Source organism: Perca fluviatilis, chromosome 21, assembly GCF_010015445.1.
Source record: "Perca fluviatilis chromosome 21, GENO_Pfluv_1.0, whole genome shotgun sequence".
NCBI lineage: Eukaryota > Metazoa > Chordata > Actinopteri > Perciformes > Percidae > Perca > Perca fluviatilis.
The window spans coordinates 11194872-11211058 of record NC_053132.1 but is presented as its reverse complement, the minus strand read 5'-3'; the positions used below and the strand labels follow the sequence as shown (position 1 = coordinate 11211058).

At 41.8% G+C, this 16187-nt stretch overlaps 1 protein-coding gene across 8 annotated transcripts in view; it reads left to right on the top strand.

Moving 5' to 3' along the window:
• ptprea (protein tyrosine phosphatase receptor type Ea) overlaps positions 1-16187 on the top strand; it is a 58073-nt gene that overhangs the window by 30362 nt on the left and 11524 nt on the right. For 3 of the 8 annotated variants that reach the window (XM_039788257.1, XM_039788258.1, XM_039788259.1), the window contains 6 exons: positions 11223-11300; positions 11894-11990; positions 12466-12539; positions 13541-13585; positions 14525-14661; positions 15348-15438. In XM_039788257.1, the coding sequence (XP_039644191.1) occupies positions 11228-11300; positions 11894-11990; positions 12466-12539; positions 13541-13585; positions 14525-14661; positions 15348-15438 (517 nt within the window). In that variant the 5' untranslated portion in view covers positions 11223-11227. Of the gene's footprint in view, positions 1-11222; positions 11301-11893; positions 11991-12164; positions 12323-12465; positions 12540-13540; positions 13586-14524; positions 14662-15347; positions 15439-16187 lie in introns of those variants that run through there. The other 5 variants (XM_039788261.1, XM_039788263.1, XM_039788262.1 and 2 more) reach the window with 5 other exon arrangements.

The window sequence follows — 16187 nt, the reverse complement described above, 5'->3', positions numbered from 1 at the left end:
GCAGTTGTCAATTTCCTGTCCAAAGCAAATGCACCTACACCCATCTGTGCGTCAACGGGCGTGCTGGTCTTACAGGGAGGAGTGTTCACGTGCATTATTGCCGTATTGCTATCTTGAGGCAGAGGAAAGTGATCGCGCCATTGACCAACAAAATCCTGGTCTAAAGTCAATAACCCAGCATTTCTTTGTTATTTTAACGCCTGCTTCACCTCGTGGAGATTTGGAGACATAGTGCTCGTGCCATATATGATGTGCTTGTGCGCATTCACTTCAGGCACAAGCAGATCAGTTTCTTCTCCTGAAAATCTCTTGCTTATTTATAGTAGAACTGTGCATGTCACTCCCACAAGGCTGCATACCAATGTTGGTATTGATAGAATCAGAATTGACAAAGTTGTATTCATTTTACTGTTTTTTTTACATGATGCAGATTAGCAAAACATCCATCATAGCGGACCTTTATGGTCCAGGAGGCTTTTTTGTAGAGCACATCAAGATGCAAATGTGCGAGAAATTTCAAGTCAATTGGACTTACGGTGTGAGGGGTGTGGCCTTTCCAAAATCACTTATTTGATCGTTAATTATAGTACCACCATGTGGCCGATTGGGCCCATCATTTCCAGTCATTGGGCCAAGTTTTGTGATTCTGGCTCATTCCAGCTCACGGCGATTTGGGCCGCGGCAGAAGACACGAATAATAATAATAATAAACCGGAGCAAAAACAATAGGGTTCTACCCCTTCAGGAGGAGTGGAAAACAAAGCCCGAAGTCTAAGACGGAAGGAAAGAGAGAGGAGAGGAGACTGTTAAAATATGTGGCTAAGTCATTGTCTGAACACATGTGTCTGCATGTGTACGTATCTTATCCAGGGTTTTTGTCAGGAGTGTGTGGCAGTCTCGCTCCCATTTCCGCTCTGGAGCAGAGCGGTACAGGAAGGCTGGCTGGTTGGCTGGCTGCACAGGAAAGGAAATGGTCTCTATCTAACAGCAGATGGAGGACAGCATGTGCTTACGCTGCAGAAACACACACGCATACACACAGGCGAGCATGCATGCAGTCCTACACACATAAGGAACAATGTACAACTGCAGTAGCTTTTTGTAGCTTTTATCAAGAGTGTGACCCAGATCACACATCGCAATTGTCAGCAGTGGAAAATCAGAAGTTCTAAGTGAACGAGGAAAATAGAGGACACACTGATGTTTCAAATGCACTTTTCAAATGTTTTCATAATAGCAAAGACATTTTCTTTTTGCTGGAAGGTTGTTTTGCTCTCTAAACCTTCTCTCCTTCTTAAAGCCCCCAACATATTTATAGTTTACATACTGCAGTGCTGCAGTCCCCTGTAGCTCTTCAACCTTCAAATTTCCTTTCACCTCAGAAACACAGTGCTGGGTCAGAATGTATTTGCACACGGGCTTTTGCTTTCACTAGCATTGGAGTGTCGGCAGGGTTCTGTTCACCATACTGAAAAAGTTCAGATTATATAAGGTATGAAAATGACTTTCAAATACTGTCTAAGCTTTTTCTCAGTAAAACCAATCTGTCAGGTCCTTTGGGCAAATACAGTCAAATATTTGGATTTAGTCTCTTCAGTTTAGTTTTCTTTCTTGTCTCATGGTTATCAGCAGAGCTGAGATGTTGACCCTTGTGTTATCTCTGTGGCCTGCAGGTCAAACACATTTGTCTGCTGTTGAGATTTAGTGATACCCAATGTGTCATCACCTCCTCCTCTTCCTCTTGCCCCCTGCCTGGTGTGTATGCCCATGATTTCTGACGACCTGTCATGCCTCCATGCCTCTGTCAGGAGTTGTTAGTGGCTGGCCAGGACTCTCCCTGCATGTCGGCCCGTCTCGCAGAGCTTTTGTCAGCAGTGTGTGAGGACTGGATGTTGCATTTCCTTTTTCCAAGAGGGCAGCGAGTTCTCCGAGAGGCCATCGACGTAGAATAGCCATTTGCTCTCCATATGGTGTGGGTGTGTGTCCTCTCTCATTCGTGTTACAAGCCTTCTTAGGAGGGAGGACAATGAGGCTCGCTATGGTTCCCAAGGCCCCACTGAATGACTCCTATTCCTATAGAATTCAGGCAGAGACCAAACAACAGGGTTACACAATCTTAATCAGCAAAGTGCTGCTCATAATGTGCTCTGCAGGGGCCGTGATCCTGCAAAAGAGGATTGTGAAAAAAGTGTTAGGTTGAGGTTTGGGTTTTGGTAGCATAATTACTGTGCTACCACTTTCAGCTTCTCCTAGGAGGCAGGCTGCTGTTAGAATCAGCAATTGCTGTGAATATGGACTATGCCGTGAAAATACCAGTTATTCTACTCGTTTGTCAAACCTGTTGTCGCCGGGTGTGTGATAAGGGAGCATTAAATGGGCTGTTTTTCTGGAAGATGAAGTGTAATACTGCGGTTTTGCTATGGAAACCGGAGCATTTCGACAGTAAAACCTTGCTTTTCATGCAGACAGTCTGGGGACATGTCATGAAACAGTCCTCTCATCCCTTTTTTAAAGACTCGCATGAGGGTTTTATAGTCTGTGTCTGCACCGAGCAGACAGGTCTGCTCAATCTCTGCAGAGCAGCAGAGGAAGGCTCCTCATCCTCGCAGCGTGGGCCGTTCACTTATCCCTTCTGGTCCCACATCTCCTCTCCTCCTCTTTTCCTCCCCTCAGAATCAAGTGGCTTTTTGTTCTCCCGCAGCAGTGCTTATCACTTGTTTCTCCACCCCCCCCAGCCTTCTCTCAGGGAATGAAAGGATATTTTGGGGGATAGATCTTGTCTGTCCTGTGCAGATCCTGAAGTACTGTGGTTATCTCTGTCTCTCTGTGTTTGGAAATGGTGGTTCTATGCAAGATCCTCCCTCTTTCTCTGGGGGGTGGTTTTCTACGAGAGCCAGGTCTGTTTAGCTTCAGTCTCTGTGTCAGCGCAGATGTTAAATAAATTCCATGCCAGTAGAAAAGCTTTGTGGATTGTCATCATTACAGGCACTGACAATGCGATTTATTGTAATTCAATTGAGTGAAGTAGGTTTCTTTATCCCACAGGATTTCTCAATTGCCTGTTATTTCTACGCTTGAATAACATGACATAAAAATTAGCCATACATTCTCAAGGGAGGCAGTCTGGTTGGTTGTAATGCTCTTTAAAACCAGGCTCCCAGACGCCATCTGAGTCAGCTGTTATGATTCTGCATTCTAATCTGTTTAATCCTTTTTATTGACCATTAAAACTTTCTAAAAAGGACCTCTGATGGATTTATGGTCAGTTAAAGATGTGATTTACCCATAATGTGACCACCAGTCATCATTGTTTATTGTTTGAGATTAATTCTGATGTGTAAGCTTCTAATCAGAAAGGAAGTGGTTCCTGAATGGCTCATGTTTCTTCATTGATTCCTGTGAGTAAATGCAGGAGAAAAAAATGGAGAACTTTGAAGTGAAATTCTAGTAGGCCTATTTTCAGATTTTTATTCCTTATTACTATTGGTGATGATGCAATTTCACTTACTTACATCCCACAGCCTCCTAGACTCAAGACTGGTATCAGTCTTCTCATCTAACTCTTTACAAAAAATGGAGTTATTGTATTTCCCAAAAACTATTCCTTAAAATTTTACAGAAATAATCTCAAATACAGACCGTAGTTCCCTGGAGTATTTAAGATTATTTCTGTTGAATTTAAGCTTTTTTTTCAAGCTGTGGGCGGCTTGTGGCCTTATCCTAATCAACTTCATTCTTGCCAGTTTTCCAAATATCGATAATTATGACTACTAGTCGTAATCATAAAACATGAGAATAACACCCACCTTGACAAATACCAGATTTGTCCTTTAACCATTTGAAGAATGTAGGTTCAACATATACTTACACCCTTGACTCATATTCAATAGCCTAAGACTAAGTTTACCACTGTATGTTACACTTTTATCCTCCTCTTAATGGCCTTACAAGTTGAGCAGTACATTTCCCATGCATCACCATGCTGACGGGCGCCCAGCATTATATGCAATCCCTCCTTCTTCTCTTTCCCTGTACATGTCTCTTACACTAATATCTGTTCATAGCACAGTGCCAGTAATCACAGAGTGCTGGGTGATAATGAGAAGTGTCACAACGCCGCTTTCATCATTTCCAGCCTGCTGCCGCGCACCACGCTAGCTATCGACGGCTCTGATTCCAGGCCGTAATTGCTCTGCCTCTGAATAATTGAAAGAAGGGAGGAGGTACATCCCAGAGGTGTCAAGGTGGGAGAAAGATGAATGCCTCTGTGTTCAATCCTGTCAGGTCTGGAGGTGTAAGGAGACCCTCACAGGGAGATTGCCTCCACACATGATGGACCACTAGTAGAATGATTTCTGGCACGGTGGTCCTCAAACAGGCCCTGGCACATGTGTTTCCCATGGATCCCTGCTGAAGGGTTTGTGGATGTGTGGGTATGTGTGAGTCCACCATGTGTGTGTATTTCATGCCAAGAAGCCAGACAGTGTAGCTTTGCATGCCAATTGTTAGCAGATTTGGGGAAGAAATGTTTGCATGTAGTGTGTGTTTGTGCAGGGGTGTAAATCTGTAGATCAGAAGTGATTTAAAGACCTACTGGCTCCTTTACTGTGAAAGTGTGTGTACGATACACACACACGCGACCGCGCGAACACATGGACTAAATGGCACTCAAACAGGCCGACCATGTGTAAGCTCACATGTGGTGTTTGCTAGTGCAGACGACAGACTGGAGTAAATATTTACTACCAATTACACTCTTGGTTTCCATGCCTTACCAGGATGTGACAGTAGATTCTAAATGCTATAAACACTGAAGAACACATAAAGTTATACACCAAATAAGAGCTGCCCTCAGATGTTATGGCTGGAATGTTTTTTAAGAGGATTATCAATATTCGCTTCTCATCGAGCACCGTGTTATTTTTAACTAATGTGCAGCAGCTAAAAGGCTCTTATTTCCAGTGAGGACTACTCTAATGGCAGTGCTTTCAGGGTCAGACACAGTAGTTGCCATATCTCATTCAACAGGATGTTATGGCCTGAACCTGGCAACCAACCACAGCTTCTTCTTTTTTTCTTCTTCTCTGGCAGTGGCTAACATGTTTTTCTCTTTGTTTTTTTATTCAGTTAATGTTTCTTTCCTGTAACACCAGCATACATAAGCACATATGCATTTTCTCACACATTCAGCTGAGATCTCCCTGGGTGATGGTACGTTTGTTCCAATAGAGGTGGAGAGCTGACACTGCAGAGCGGAGCCAGCGCGTCTCAAAAGCCATTACCACTGCCACAGCGTCTGGGCGCCCTGGGAAGGAGGTAGGAATTGATTAATGGCAATGCCAGGAGCGCAGAAGGGGAGGAGCCCAGATTGGCAAAAGAGCAGCGCTGCAGAGTTTTCACTGTAAAATGGTGCTATAGATAGTGCTAGTATGGGATACTGCAGGATGTGACACAGTACTACAATTACTCCTGATATAATACTTATCTTTACGCATCTAAGTTTGATCTTCAGTAAAGAGAATTAAGTCGATGGAAGGATTTTAAAATTCCAGACTGACATGTTGAAAGATTTTTGGACAGTGTTGGGCAAGTTACTTAAAAAATGTAATCCATTACCGAACGTATCACTTATCAGCAAAACTCCAAAGCCTCCATACCCACGTGTTGGATCCACTGTCATCATTTCAGCAAGTCAAGTAGTCATGCATATACATATAAGTATTGTATAAACTTTGAAAAACTTGAAAATCTTAGAATGAATAGTGTTTCACAAGTGGAGACAGATGGCTCCTTTAGTTTCATTTTTAAATGTAAAAACCTATGCATGGACTACATTGTGTCAGGTTTTGGATGTAATTTGCAGCAATAGGTGGATAAGTTTAGGAAGAGCAACACTGATCACCTTGTCCAACTAGGTTACATTGCATGGGGAGCAGTCTCACATCTGTGTGAGCAGATGGACACCCTAGCTTCATTTCCTAAAAAAAAAAAAAAAAAAAAAAAACCCCAAAAAAAAAAAAAAAAACAACGCCAAAAAAAAAAAAAAAGCGCACACACACAAACAAAAAAAAAAAAAAAAAAAAAACAAAAAAAAAAAACAAACAAAAAAAAAAAAAAAAACAACCCTAATCTCTTCTTTTTGTAGACAAAAAAAAAAAAATAAAAAATATAACAAACAAATTATTTTTTTTTTTTTTATTAATAATTATATAAAAAAAAAAAAAAAAAAAAAAAAAAAACCCCACAATAATTTTTTTTTTTTTTTTAAAAAAAAAAAAAAGCCAAAAAAGCCAAAAAACCAAAAATCCCTTTATTTTTAGTCCGTAAAATGGGTCAAAAAATTTTTTTTTAATAGTGTTTCAAAAAGGCATTCAATCCTACACTTCCCATAATGCAAGATGATAACACCTTTGATTTTGGTAATTTATTGAAGTTTTGTACATTTTTTGTGGTCCGTCAAATATGAACAACCACATACTGTATACAACACACACACAAAAACCTACAACATCACATTTTTCCTCACACATCTCTCTGCCATGGTAACCAAACATACAACTAAACATTTTACACCGTTTCTGTAGTTACGGAAACAATACCCAATATAGCATCCAACCACTACATGACTCGCTGATTAGCTTTGCTCTATAAAAAATGACTTCTCTATTTTGCTCACGGGTGACTTTTATCAATGTTACATTCTGGTCAACACTGACACACACAACCACGCGTGTATAGGCCAAATTATGTCATAAGAAGTTAACATAGCTGCACTTGAGAGTGTTTCCAGTCTAATGCTAAGCTAACAGTCTTGTGGCTGTAGCTTCATATTAAAGTACAGAGTTATGAGTGGTATCAATTTATATCTGATTATTCTTTATAAACATTCAATTGGGTGGATCAGTTTTGGGCAGAAACCAAAAGGACAGCAGTGTTGAGAATATGCACAGAAGGCTACTGGTTGTTTTTTCTCTATTAAGCCATTTTGCAGGTTTCAGTTATTTAAAAAAACAAAAAAACGTATTGCCTAAAGGGTAAATAGTCTGGTAGCTCTTTTCTCAGAGGACGCAATGTACCTAGTGCCTGCTCACCCTGTCATATCGCCCCTACACCCACCGCCCATTTGCCAAATTCCCCAGCTGATGTATTTGAAGAGACAGAGCGACTCTGTGCCCAGAGAAACCACATTCAGTGGAACTGACAGTGCTCTGTCTACGGGAAGACACAATGCCAGAGAACACCGTGTTTCCTGTCAGACGCAAAGACAGGCAATTTCTCTGTCTTATCTTCTAATTGTAACAAGCTTGTCCTTTCTGATAGTTGGGTTTCTGGGGCTAATTAGTGAGACAATAGCGGAGAGCTGCAGGGGTATCATTATGTCACTTTTAACCCTGACTGAAAGAATGACAGAGCAGGGAAGCACACCACAGGGAAAACACAAGACCACAGGGAGGGATAGCTCATCCTCCAAAACAAAACACTGTCAGGGAAGGAAATTTATCAGCTTTCTGGTTTGGGACTATAAAGGACACAAGATTCTGTATGTATGAGTCAGAATTCCCACACTGCCCTTTTCATGTTTGGAGCAAGGATAAAGAAGCAAAGAGAGGGGTTGTAGTGGTCTGCTTGTATTCTCCGTTGCCTGTTTTGTGATATACCAATATCCGTGCACATGTCCACATTTTTGTTTTCATGCTGTCAGGGTTGCAGGTATTCAGAGGTGGCAGGTTATAATCAGCGGAGACAGAGCTGTGAGTCACACAGTGCATACCAGGTGCTGGAGGTCTCCATGAACAGATACCAGCGGCAGAGGTGTTGTCATATGCAGTACTGTATGTAGGCTAGGGCTAGGTGATACTTTTCCGGTATGACACAGGTATGAATATCGAATAATCACATTGATGTTACTAGGGCTGCTCCCTCTTAGTCGATTAGTCGACTAATCAGTCGTTTTCGTCTTAGTCAACTAAGATTTATATAGTTGATTAGTCATGTTTTATGCTTTTTTCATGCTGAATGACTTATTTCCAAGAACCGTATGAGCACATCTCTGGTAAACGCAAGAATTAAAGTGGCGCTTTTGCATGACTCTTTGCGGAGAAACTCAGATTTACAGATCTGTCAATTAAATCAACTAATCGATTAGTCGATACAATTGAACGATTGTTAGTCGACTAAGAATTTCTTCAATCGAGCACAGCCCTAGATGTTACTATTGTTTGTTCGGTGGAAAAGATGTTGTTTGCCACACTGCCTTGTGTCGGATTGTCTGGCTTTTACCCAGTGCATCTGTTACGGTGAAACAGTGATGTTATTTTATGCAAATACAGTTTAATGAAACCATTTGATTGGCTGTAAGAAAAGAATTCTCCATCTGCGTAGACGGAACACCAACAGCATTCAGACTGGCTAAAACACAGACACAGCGAGGTGCACACTCATCCATCAGATTGCCGACGCCTCATATCCGAATCGTATTAAGAAGGGATCGCCTCACGTTCAATATGAAGAGGAGAGAATGTACAAGTACACTAACCAATAACTTTTAATGTACACATGATGTGAGTATTGTAGTAAGGAAAATATCCCCTCATATCCTGATTTAGTGTTAATTATTAAATGTTTTAAGTCTGCAGTGGTTTAAGTTAATAATTCTAATTTTTTGCCTCTATTGGATTCAATTGGTGTTGGAGCTCCTGTCGATATATTGAGGCCTCCCATTCTGCATCACAGGACAACACACCCAGCGTGAGATAGAGCAAACTCTATGCTGGGTAACTCTACACATGCATACCACTGAAATAACTGGCTGTCTAGCTGCTCAGGACAATACCCTTCCCTAAGGCTACTTGGAAATGTCTCCTATCAGAAAATAAGGACGCCTTCAAACTTCCCCTGTGCTGACATCTCTCATGACCTATTTTCATTATGGCTGATGGTTGGTGGCTAGCTGCGGAGTGCTAAATGGAGAGAGGACAACACACAGATGAGAGCACACACACAATGCGACGATAGAGTCTGAGCCACGCCAAATCATGAGTGATACTAATGGTCTAATTTGAGACTTGTGGTCTTGGCTGGTTTATGCTGAATGAGGAGAAATAGGGAAGAAGAGATTAGATACCCCGAGGAATAGGAAGCAGTGTTATTTATAGTTGTGTGAGGGACATTTCCCCACATGGACGGAGGAAATGAAGTTGGCAATCCCCTCAGAGATGCTGAAGAGGTCAGGCTGGAGACCACTGCAATGACAAGATGGGAAAAGTTTTAGAGCCGGGGGTAAACGGCCTGCGGTCCCCCGGGAGCAGTTGAGCCACACATGGGCCATAACGTGACATCTCCAGAGGTGATGGAGGGGAAAAAGGGAGCAAGTAACTCGGAGCCACTTTACCGCAAGACCCATCCTTAGGGCTAGCTATGAGCACGCTGCTGGCTGTCTCCGTTGAGCCATCGTACACACAAATAAACAACAGACACAGCATACATAAAATTCATTGCAGCTTGCGGAGCGGAAAGTCCCAATCAGCTCCTCGAGTGAATTTCCACATCACAAAACCTCAACTCTTATACACACAGAGTCCTACCCTAGGGGTTCACTCATTGTACTAACTCGGCTCAATAACCTCCCCCTCATCCAGGCTTGTGACATTTGCAGAGAGAGCCTTAAAGAGCAGAGCAGAGCTCGAGAAGGGGGTAGCGCACTCCTCCTCTTCTCTCATTAGAATTCTCTCATCAGTCTTCCCCACGGATCAAGTGGGGCATGTCAGGGTTTATTAATCGCTCCAGGAAAAATTATTGACCTGGACCTTCTGCTCCCTCTGTCCCTGCTGCAGTGTCTCTGCTCTGCTGCCTCCACATTCCTCCGGTGTCCTGTCTGGACACATTACAGGACACTGCGGCACAGCGTGGAAGCTTCAACAAACAGTGTCTTCATTGACTATGCACTTGGCCTGGGCTTTCTTTTCACCGCAGCTGCAAAGACACACACGTAAAGATACACACACGCAAAGACACACACACACACACCTGCAGCCTTGAGGAGACACTCTGCAGCACACTCTGCTCTTCTTCATTATGCGGAGATAGCAGCTCTGTGCTGGCGCACATTGCTTGGATTCCAACTTTTGTGAAAATAAAAAAACACCTTTTTAAAAACATCTCAAGGCTTATTGGTTTTCAAACCTTACTAGCAGATTTCAAAAGAAAGGAGGTGCAATCAGTGTGATGTGAAACCCATTCTGAATGCTCAAACACTAGAATCGATTGGAGATGCTCTTTTATCCCCCCCCCCTGCATTCTTCTACTGGGAGAAAATGAAGGAATGATCGAAGTCATTCAGCTGAGACACCAGGATCTCACTGGGGCTCTGGACGGAGCTCATGGTGCTGTGGGTGTTGGCGTGCATATGTGTGTCTTTTGTATGCATGTGAAAGAATGTTTATGTTGGGGGGGATGTTATCATGGATGTTATCCAGTTTTTGCTCGGCTTAACTACTCATTCGTTGTTCGATATCAGCTGACGTCCAGGCCTTTTGTTGGCGTGCATGCGTGTGAACATGCTATATCCTTTTCTATCCATTTCAGCTTTGCATTACCACTGAAAGAGCTGAAGGAAAACGGCGGTTATCAGCTTAAAGTGGCATTTACTCAATCTGATAATGCACTGATTATAATGAGCATATATGCCTTATTAGAGTGGTAAGGAGCATTGCTTTGGGTTGGGATGGTTGCAATAATGGCATTTGTGGACCAACGTGTAGCCATAACCTTTATCCCCACATGTAACCTTCTTTTTTTGAATATACATTTAAATTAGAAATGTAAAAATGGATGTTTCCTTGGCTTTGTTGTTCTCTTTTGGAATTATTTTTCTCAATGGGTTGGTGAGAAAGCATTTTATAGTGGCCAGCCTTCTTTTTCAAATATTGGAGTATTGTGCCTCTATGTGGACATGTTGGGCATTACAATGTGAGCTTTATGACAGGAGTAATGAATGACCAGGATATGAGTGTGTTGTTCCATTGTGCCTCCATGAACTTTGCACCGATGAGCACATTCCTGATAGCAACAGTCACGGATAAAGAAATGTGCCTCAGATCTGTCAATAGCTTATGTGTTCACTAAATGGTGATATTATCCAGTGGCTGGTTCGCATGAGTCTTTACTTTGCAGACATGTCTGGCACTAAATTTAATATCCGTCTTCATTTTGTTTTTCTGCAGTCACAATGGTCCCACTTCTGTTTTTGGTGGCAACCACAACAACATCCAATTCCACCAGCAATGGCAACCATACAAAAGGTAAGAACAATAACAAAGGACGATGCACCTTGACATGTGAGACTGAGCCACACTGAACGAAGTGAGGTATCAACAAAATACCATCGCTATCCACTGCAGTCATCACTTTTCCCTAAGATATGATTATGAGTCTTCCTCAGCACATGCATCTGCTTGATAATAGCCTTTTCTCCCTCCTTGTTATTACCGGATCACAATGAACTTCAGCAGCCCTGGACCGTAATTTACGGCTTATTGTGAGTCTTTATAAACACAGCTAATAACTGGCTGTGTGGCTCTGACTCTTGGCTGAGTCTCCGTTCTAAGAGCCTCTCATGCCGACAGGACAAATGAGCTGATGTTTATCCCTGTAGACAAAATACTGCAGAAGCCAGTAATTAAATCAGGCCTGCGACCAAAAGGGAACATGGGCGCTGTCAAGTATTGATTTTGTTTGATCAGTTAATGCAATATACACATGGCTAAAACACGTGAACGCAGCCACGCATTTGCACACAAACATATGCACACATATCTTTGGCCTCGCTCCCTCTTCCTGCTTCTTTGTTGATGGTGCTCCCTGACCCCTGGCTCTGCCTCTCCTTCTTCCTCAGAAGACGTTTCTTCCCCCAGCCACCACATCCTCCCCACCGTGCTGGTCCTGTCCCTGCTGCTGCTCATCATCGCACTGCTAGCCTGGTACTTCCTCAGGTAAAATCTCCCAGACGTGCAAAGACTGACCTACCTAACCCCACTCCACTCCCCGGGCCTCGCTGACTGGCTGTGAGCCATACTCGGGGGCAGAGCTCTGGGTGACAAACCCTTCCTCCTTTAGTCACTGAGGCGGGGCCCAGTCAGGAAGTGCTGCTAGCTGGCTGCCTCTCATGCTTAGTGAGAAGAGAGCAGGCAGGCAGGCTGTGACAGTGGACCTATACTGGCAACAGAAGAGAGAAAAGAACAAATTCTGTACCACATTCGGACTAGAGCACCGTCTTTCCAAGGCATCAGCTAATGAGAAAAAATAGCTTTTCAAGTTTCAGATGGTAAGATGGAGAGGCATTTGTTCGTGGCTACCTAGATCATTTGGGAGATCTTTAGCATTTTATAGCTCCGATTTAAAAAAGAATGTTCATCGTTTTCATTGAATCTTACGTTCTTGTCATTTTCTTGTGTTTTTTTCCGGCAGGTTAAAAAACCAGAGAAAAGCAGTCGTCACAACAGTCGACAAGAAGATACCAAATGGCATCCTGGAGGAACAAGGTAATGTTGTTGTAAATTGGACAATGTGAGAAACGGTGAGACAGGTCGTAGATTGTGAGAGACAGGCTGGTGGTCAAAAGAAGCATAGTGAGAATGTAAAGGAGACCTACAGAAACACGAGGCAAAGAAAGAGAAAGAGGTTAAGACGGACAGAAGGAGGTGTAAAAGCAGCATCAGCTTTATATTTGGAACTGTGCAGGTTGTCCCACCACTGCCTTGCGGTTGTGTACTTCCTTTAGTTATTGTGACAAACAGAACTCATCGCCAACTTTTATAGCTTTTTTGACACTGCATATAAAATTAGTACAAACACCTCTGCTGGTGCAAAGACCAGAGCAGATTCCAGCTTTGAGCTGCATCATTTAAAGTAAGAGCTGATGTGTGTAAAGTATGCTAACGGCTATTGGGCTTTACAGGAAACAACACGTTTTGAGGAGTGTTCTTTAGGAAGAATTTTTTTATCTGCCATTACAAGAAAAAGTACAGAGAAGGTTGTATTCTTGAAGATAGGAATGTAACTAGGATATATGGCTGGAAAACACACAGCATGCCCAGAAGTAGCTGTAACAAACTGTAAATATCAAGGTATTAGCTGAGCTGCTAATTACTGTCATTGCAAACATGACACATGGACCACCTTTTCAGAATAATGTTGTGTTTGCTGTCCTTGGAAAGCATTACAGTAGATCTTCAGATGTAAGTTTAGGAAGTAGATGTTATGCATAATTAGAAAGAGTTCTTGTTATAAGGGTGGTTCTTATGTACAAGTAAATGATTAAACATACACCTTACACTGTTTTATTGAATTTTACATGCTATTTTTTACTTTAATTAAAACAACTGAAAGCAGAGGTGTCATACATGGGCAAATTAACTGCATTCTGTCCAACGAACATGACATCACAATGAATCATATGCTATTTTTAATGACAGTATTGTTTTTCCTTTATGACTCTGTCCATGTGTCTGTGTGTGTGCTGATTTGATGTGTTGTGTTTTAGAGTTTGGATACAGTACTGAGTCGTTACACACCACTGTGCCACCAGGTCAGGTACACAGGGTGGCGGTATCAAGGACCTCATATCACTAACACACTTTCAGTACTTTTTCAACCTCCATTTTTCCAAATTGTGAGCGCTAACGGAATGCTAAGTTGGGTGCTTTTAGAGAGATTTCTATTCAAAAACCTGCCTACAGGGTGCTGTAAGTGGCTTCTCCCCGGGGTCCTTTGGTTCTCTAACACCTGTTGATGTTTGGCGGTCATTGAATACTCACACTCTCACACATTTTTTTTTAAATGATCGAGGTGTCTGCAAACCCACACCAACACGACATAAGATTTGAAATACGTTTGGTGATCATTTTGGTCTTTTGATGTTTGTAAAATCCTCATAGAGTCGTCTGATAAGCTTATTGTCTAATTCATTGATTCCCAACCAGGGGTACTTTGGCAGTTGAAAGTATAAATTATGATTTTGGATATTTTGTTTTTTAAATAACCATATGTCGGGTCACCTGTAGCACCTGAATTGAAACTGATTGTTGCAATTGAGAGTGAGTGAAAACTAGTTAGCAAGTGAGCAGAGACGTCTGAACTGTTTGCTCACAATAATGGATGAACATAAATTATAATAGAAAGTAATGGTTCATCATCTAACAGTTGGCAAAAAGAAATGAATAAAGTGATAGTAGTAAATATGAAAACTTGACCAAAACACTTGGTTTTATATGAAAACACTATTGTAACAATATCCATATTTATATTATCTTAACAAGTGGTGTCATGTTCACCTGACTGGGTGTTGCGGGTATGTCTGGTTGGGAACCACCGGTTTAATTAAACCCAATCCTGTTTTAGAATGAATTCCTCTGAACCAGCCATTTAATAACAATTTAAGAATTTCCTAATTTCAATCAGTTATTTTCTTGAACACAAGAAATAATTCCATCATAGTATTAAACTGACCACTCTCCCCACACCCCAGAGCAACAGACGGTGGTCCTTCTGCCCCGGTCCCCTTCAGCCTCTAAGACCTACTTCCCCATCCCGGTGGACCAGCTCGAGGAGGAGTACAGGCTCCGCTCTGCTGACGACGGCAAACTCTTCAGAGAGGAGTACAATGTAAGCATCTTCCGCCAGAGTAGCAGGTGGTCGTAAGGCAGAGTCTTATATACTGCGTACAGAGGGCTGGGAGTTGTTCATGTTTACATCGGGCATCTGGGTTTAAAATATTGCGGTGTATACATTATCCACGATTTATAGGATTGCTCAAATTTTGATGATGCGAATTACCTTTCATTTAGGACTTGATTTGGACTTATTGAGACACAACGCAATGGCCATGTCTGTATTGTAATTTTTAAAAGCTCTATTTAACCATGCAATAATATTTACATTAATGTATACAATAAAATACCTAAAATTATCATTAATAATAAGTAACTTTGTGTGTCCAATATGTCAAAAGCTAAGCATAAGCTGCGTGTTCACAAGAAGGCGTAAATAATACCCTTTTGGGTATTTGTGGCTACGATTTGGGATCTGAGTCAAAATAAAGTGTATGACTCATGGTTAATGTAACGCAAATTGTGATTTTTATTCAGCCAGTTTGTCAGCACTGACAGAGGAAGTGGAGATTTTCTGCTTTTAATGGAGGATTGTTTACTGTAGGTAGCAGAGGAAGTGCCTACATCGAGGCCAAACCAAGCCTTACGTACAGCAGAACACAATGCGCCGGTCACGAACAGTTAAGTCAGTTTTTCAGTATGGGAGGTTGTATGGAATCTAACTGTTATTTTGCTTTGCAGTCCTTGCCAGGAGGTAGTGCCCACGGGACGTACGAGGAGGCAAACAAGGACGACAACAAGGAGAAGAACCGATACCCTAACATCCTTCCTTGTGAGTTTACTTTCTGTTCTGTAGCAGTTTCTTTTTACTCACACCCAGAGCGCAGTTTCCTGCCTGTGTGTGCATGTGTCGGAGTCTTTTTTTTTTTTTTTTTAAGCTCAGATAACAGTAGATCCTCCCACCAACTCATGTATTTATTCACAATGAAACACCCAGTCATTAGTTTCCTCACCCTTCTTCCTTTATACAGTTTCAGTTCCTTTTACTTATCTCATTAATAATGTATTGCGTCATTTGTTTTTCCATTACCTATGCATACCAATCTTTAAAAGGCTTACATGAAAAGATTTATACCACTGTCATGTCTGTATGGTAAATATGTGGCTGGCGCCAGAGGCCGGTTAGCTTAACGTAGCATTACAAACGGCTAACAAAATCTGAATACCAGCACCTCTAAAGCTCACTCATTAACACGTTATATCTTAATACATACAAAAATGGACAATTAGCTGTTTTATGGGAGGTTATTTGTTTACCTGAAGCAGTTGCCAGACAACCAGCAGAGACTCCTATTCCACATTAGTTTGAGTCTTTATGGTAGATGTAGCTTCATATTAACGGTTCAGACACGAAAGCGGTATCAATCTTCTTGTCTAACTCTTGGTAGGAAAATGAATGTGTATTTACCAAAAAGTCAAACTATTCCTTTAACGCTCTACGCTACGTGCACTGTAATATTCAATTAAATTCAATTTTATTTATAGTATCAAATCATAACAAGAGTTCTCGAGACACTTTAC